This window comes from Nematolebias whitei, chromosome 8 (genome assembly GCF_014905685.2).
Source record: "Nematolebias whitei isolate Nwh7 chromosome 8, NemWhi1, whole genome shotgun sequence".
Taxonomy (NCBI): Eukaryota; Metazoa; Chordata; class Actinopteri; order Cyprinodontiformes; family Rivulidae; genus Nematolebias; species Nematolebias whitei.
The window spans coordinates 1,710,009-1,715,500 of NC_056505.1; the positions used below are offsets into that span (position 1 = coordinate 1,710,009).

Below are 5,492 nucleotides of genomic sequence, written 5' to 3' on the forward strand. Positions count from 1 at the left end.
AGACTTCTTGTCTTCATGTCCAAACAGACTTCTTGTCTTCATGTCCAAACAGACTTCCTGTCTTCATGTCCAAACAGACCTCCTGTCTTCATGTCCAAACAGACTTCTTGTCTTCATGTCCAAACAGAATTCTTGTCTTCATGTCCAAACAGAATTCTTGTCTTCATGTCCAAACAGAATTCTTGTCTTCATGTCCAAACAGATGGAACAGTTCTGGTCCCGGTCCTGCTGAGCGTCAGGACTTCCTGCAGCAGTGTCCTCGTCCCCAACGCTGCAGCTCAGACTGAGACGGGGACAAGTCTCTTGAAATGGCGTGACGTTTAGCCGCCGCGGGCTCTCAGAGGCTCCGTGGTTCTGTTCCGATACCACAGCCCAACAGAACCGTCACAGGCGCTTCAACAGAGCCGCGGTGCTCCGTCGGCCCAGAGTAACAGAACCAGTCTCCTGTGAAACCAGAACCAGCACAAAGGTCCAGCAGAGGCAGCGGGGGAGGGGACTTACGTATTTCCAGCCCAGCGTGGTTTTACAGTTTTCACAGTAGATGTCCGCCACAGCGTGGAGACCCGTGAGGAGAACCCGCTCCTCAGCCGGCCCGCAGCCCACGTTCACCCTGCGAGGAGGACAGCAAGCAGAGGACACGGGTCACACATCAGACAGAACCCATCAGAACCGCAGCCCGTTAGGACGAGGCTGAAGAAGATGTAAATGTGCAGCTGTGGAGTTTGAGACTTCCTGTTGGTGTGGACACGGAGACATTTGTCCACGTCTCTTTCAACTGGAGGATTTGGACAAGGTTCAGGACGAACTCTGGACCACGACGTTTTACGGTGCGGTCGTTTTGGACGAGCACGTTAGCGTGGTGCAGCTGTCGGCCCTCAGAGTGCGTGTTGTGCACGACTGTCAGCTACTACCAGTCAGAGCTGGAACGTGACCACTGTGGCAGCCATCTTGAATGGAGTCCAGCTGGTAGATGCACGGATTACTTCCTCGATGTTTTAATGAAATCTGTCCTGAGAGATATTTTGCTAACAGGCAGATGTGACTGAATGCAGCTTTTCTTTGAGGTCACATAATATTTTTATAATTAATAAGATTTATCAGCACATCTGGCGCGTCGTCTTTGATTTGTTTCTCTCATGTTTCGTTAAAAAGCTGCAGGTGTGGAGTTGGTTCAGGTCAAAGTTCAGCGTGTGAACGTCAGAACAGCACAGGTGCACAAAGTACAGGTGCGCAGTGGTGCAGTGGAGGTACTCACACGGAGTTGAACAGGTAGGCTCGTCCCTGGCTGCCCTGGAACGACTGAAACACACAGAACATCATCATCAGATCACGTTACAGCTGAGGAACGCCGTCTCCGGTTCCACCTGTCCCTTCGCCACCTGCACGCTGGCCGGAGGACGAGAACAACCGGAGAACAGGGAGCAGGGACGGCCAAACGTTAGCTCCATGTCTGTACAACATCTGTGCTCACTGCAGACTTAACATGGACTAGAGAGAGGACAGAAGTTGAGGGCACAAAGGACACGCGCCTCCTAGTGGCTGGTTCCTGTAAGATTTATAAGCCCCGCCCCCTCCGTGTAAACACAAGACAAATATAAATGCACACTTCACATTAATGTTCTCGGTGTTGATTTGTGCAGCTCTTTTCCTGCTGCTGTACGTTTACGTGTGCTGGTTTCAGTTTACCCTGCAACTGAGGGTCTGTCAGCATCAGTGGGCGGGGCCTACAGGTAGAGCCGCGCCTCCCAAGTTTTTGGCCTCTGGCTCCGAAAATAAAAAATGGCTGCACAAAAAAAAAAAAAAAAAAAAAAAAAAAAAAAACGAGACGCTGTGGCTTCAGTTCTGCAGCCCTGGAGGAGCAGAGACAATAAGCTAAAGTTGATTAGCTGTGGCGGCCATCTTGAGTTAGACAGAAAAAACGAGTAAATAGTTCATAAAATGGGTCCAGAGTGTGGAGGTATTTTGCTAACAGAGCTGACACCCTGTCCCAGAACTTGTATATTTGTTTGTGTCTTCAAGTCAGACCTGCGCCTCCACCTGTGGAGCCTCGCGCGCTTCAGCAGCGCCGAGGAACTGGGTCAGTCCCTGTGACGAGAGCCGGGTGTCAGACCTGAGGTCCACACACACAAGAACTCTTTGGCTCCTTCAGCTACTATTGTTCTTTACTGACTTTTAGCTGCAGTTAAGCTAATATCATGTTTTACCAACAGTTTTGACCATTTTTGCCTTTAGCTACTTTATTAGCAAATTTTAGCTTTTAGTTACCGTTTTGCTACATTTAGCTTCTCCCCACAGTTTTGCCACTTTTTTCTTTTAGCTACAGTTTTGCTCATTTATACTTTGGCCAATTTTTGTTGGAGCTAAATTTGCAAGTTTTAGCTTTAAGCGGATGTTATTTTAATTTGGACTTTTAGCTAAAGTTTAGTTAATATTAGTTTATATCTAAAATATATATCGGGGCGGCGGTGGCTCAGTGGTTAGAGCAGTCGTCCTCCAATGCGAGAGTTGGGGGTTCGAATCCACCAGCAGTCACATGCCGAAGTGTCTCTGGGCAAGACACTGAACCCCTCACAGCCTCTGATGTGTCCATCAGTGTGTGAATGTGATGAAGCTCTGATGAGTCTCTAGAATGATTTGTTCAGTTCTCTCTGTACAGATCTAGTATAGAGCTGTATGAACGGCTCTATGAGGCACAGATTGTTGTAAAGAGCTCTGAGTGTCTGAACCAGATAGAAAGGAGCTGTATAGGTGCAGTCCATGTACCATTTATCTACGGCTTTGTTCATTTTTCCTTTCAGCTGTTGCTCAAATCAGATTTTAGCTAGTTTTCAGCTACTTTGTTGTTTCCAATGAGAGACGAACCTGAAGAACCATCATCCAACCATCCTCCAGCCTCCATCCAACCTCCATCCAACCATCCTCCAGCCTCCATCCAACCATCATCCAGCGTCCATCCAACCTCCATCCAACCATCATCCAGCCTCCATCCAACCATCATCCAGCCTCCATCCTCCAGTTAATCCACCTGCATGAAAGCATTTAGTGTTACTTTACCGTCTAGTTAGCTGTTCAGCTGATTCTTCGGTCTTCTCACGTCGCGGATGCCGATAAAAACGACTGTGCGGTGTCACTGTAACCCACATCAGTCATCACTTTCTGTTTTTATTTACAGCCCAGAGAAAAGGGCCAACACTCGCAGCTCATGAGTCTTTCGAGTGCGTTACAAGCGCGTGTTGTTGTCACACGCACCGTCATGGTGGCAGCAAACATGGCTGCCGAGGCAGCTGCAGGAGGCCTGAACTCGTTTTTCACACAGACGCTGAGAGCTGAAGGACTTCCCTCAACCTGGCTAAAGAAGTCACTGAACATAAGCTGCAGCCAACAGCTAAAACCAGTAGGAAAGTATCTAAATATGTCTAAAGCTAAAAATAGCTAAATAAATGCTAAAGCTAACAGTAGCTAAATGTAATCGTATTAAAACTGCGGCTACATGGAGCAAAACTTGAGAACAAGGGCAACACTCAGCTTAATCTGCAAAACTGTTGCTAAAAGCTAAACGGAGCAGAATGACAGGTAAAAGCAAAAAAGCAGAATAAAAGCTAAATGTAGCAAATCAGTAGCTAAAAACTAGAAGTCACAAAATGGTAGCTAAAGTTGTCATAGGAAGACAAAACAGGAGCCGAGGCAGATTTCAAAGATGTTTTTGAAGGATTTTAATTGAATTCTTCTCGATTAGTTTCTGAAATACTTTTAAATATAAAGTGAAATACTTTGAAACGTTAAAACCAAACGTGACGGGGCCACGCCCGAATGAGCTGAACGTTGTGATGCAAGAACGGTTCAAGTGCTTGACCGCAGAAAACCTTCAGAACATCAGGAAATAGAGCTGGCCTGAAATACAACGGACCTGAAGCCGGGTCACAGGCTGGTTCGAAACGAACCTCGGGGAAACTCACCTTGGAGATGAGCTCGTCGTGGTTGGCCAGGTGCGCCCGGCAGTGGATGCAGCTGTAGGTACGATGGCAGGATGGCAGGTAGGCCTGGAAGGTCTTGGACTTGGTCATCTTCACCATGTCAGTGGGGCAGGGCTCCTCGCTGGCGTCAGGGCTGGACCTGGAGGAGCTGCAGCTCTGCTGGACGTGCTGACAGAGGAAACACTGGAAGATGCAAGCCAAAGCCGTCGTTGTTGTGGAGTGGGTGTGTGGCACGCTCCACACAGACACCACAGGAGAAAATCGACCTGCGGGCGAGAAGAAGGGATGTGGTGAGGACCTCCTTCCACACCTGTGTGGCATCGAGGCTGCACAGAAGATGTTGGAGTCAGTCTCCACCATCACAGACATCTACACCTCCAGATGCAGGAAGAGGGCCACCTGAATCATGAAGGACCACACTCACCCAGCACACACACTTTTTGCCCCACTCGCCTCAGGAAGGAGGTTGAGGAGCATTAAGTGTAGAACCACTAGACTGAGGAACAGCTTCTACCCTGAGGCTGTTAGACTCATGAACCTCTAACTAGAATAATCACTGTGAAAAACCATATCATGTTGCTGCTGATCTGTTTCATGCTGCTGCTGATCTGTTTCATGTTGCTGCTGATCTGTTTCATGCTGCTGCTGATCTGTTTCATGTTGCGGTGTTCATTCGTGCTGCTGTTCAACGTGTTGTTTTTATGCTACTAATGCTTAGTTGATGTTGTTCTTAGTTCATGTCTTTGACCTTGTTACTGTTTTTATTTTACATTTTATTGTTGGATGTAACTGGACCCTGTGGACATAACTTTGTTCCAACACATTAGAAGCAAATGACAAATAAATCCCTGACTCTGACAGATCATATTGATTTTTCATTCAACCTTTATTTCTACAGGTTAATCCCATTGAGCCTCGCGGACTCATTTACAAGAGAGACCTGATTGTTTTAACAAAGAATGATGACGACAGTAGACAGTTATAAAAAGGCATACAATTTGTTAAATAAAACAAATAAGATGCAAAAAAAGTAACAAAAAAAACAGCTAGATTCCAAGACAAATGTAGAAAACTAAAAACAGGAACATGTCTGCATTGGACCCTGCCAGGAGTCCAACAGATTCTTAAAGACACTTAGAGAGGTCAAAGGTCGAGAGCTTCAGGTCTTTTTACAAGATATTCCAGGAAACAGGAGCGGAGCAGGAGAAGGTCCTTTTGCCTAGTTCAGTCCTCACTGAGGGAACACTGCAGGTAATGATGTCCTGAGAGCGCACGCTGTAGCTGCACTCACACAGAGACATGTAGGAGGAGATGTATGAAGGCAGCAGACCAGGAAGTGATTTAAAGATGAAAATGTACCAGTGAGAGAGTCTGTGTGAAGTTAATGGTGACCAGTTAACCAGTGAATACTGGGTGCAGTGGTGGGTACGGTAGTTACAGCCAGTTATGAATCTTAGTGCACCATGATAGACAGCATCCAACATCTGCAGCATCCAACATCTGCAGCATCCAACATCT

The 5,492-nt window shown here is 47.0% G+C and overlaps 1 protein-coding gene across 1 annotated transcript in view; it reads right to left on the bottom strand.

The window, feature by feature from the left end:
• LOC119413758 (protein yippee-like 1) overlaps positions 1 to 5,492 on the bottom strand; it is a 13,012-nt gene that overhangs the window by 1,806 nt on the left and 5,714 nt on the right. Inside the window, exons 2-4 of the mRNA XM_037680816.1 lie at positions 3,957 to 4,240; positions 1,256 to 1,299; positions 502 to 610 (exon numbers count right to left, since the gene is read on the bottom strand). Of these exons, the coding sequence (XP_037536744.1) occupies positions 502 to 610; positions 1,256 to 1,299; positions 3,957 to 4,073 (270 nt within the window). The 5' untranslated portion in view covers positions 4,074 to 4,240. The remainder of the gene's footprint in view (positions 1 to 501; positions 611 to 1,255; positions 1,300 to 3,956; positions 4,241 to 5,492) is intronic.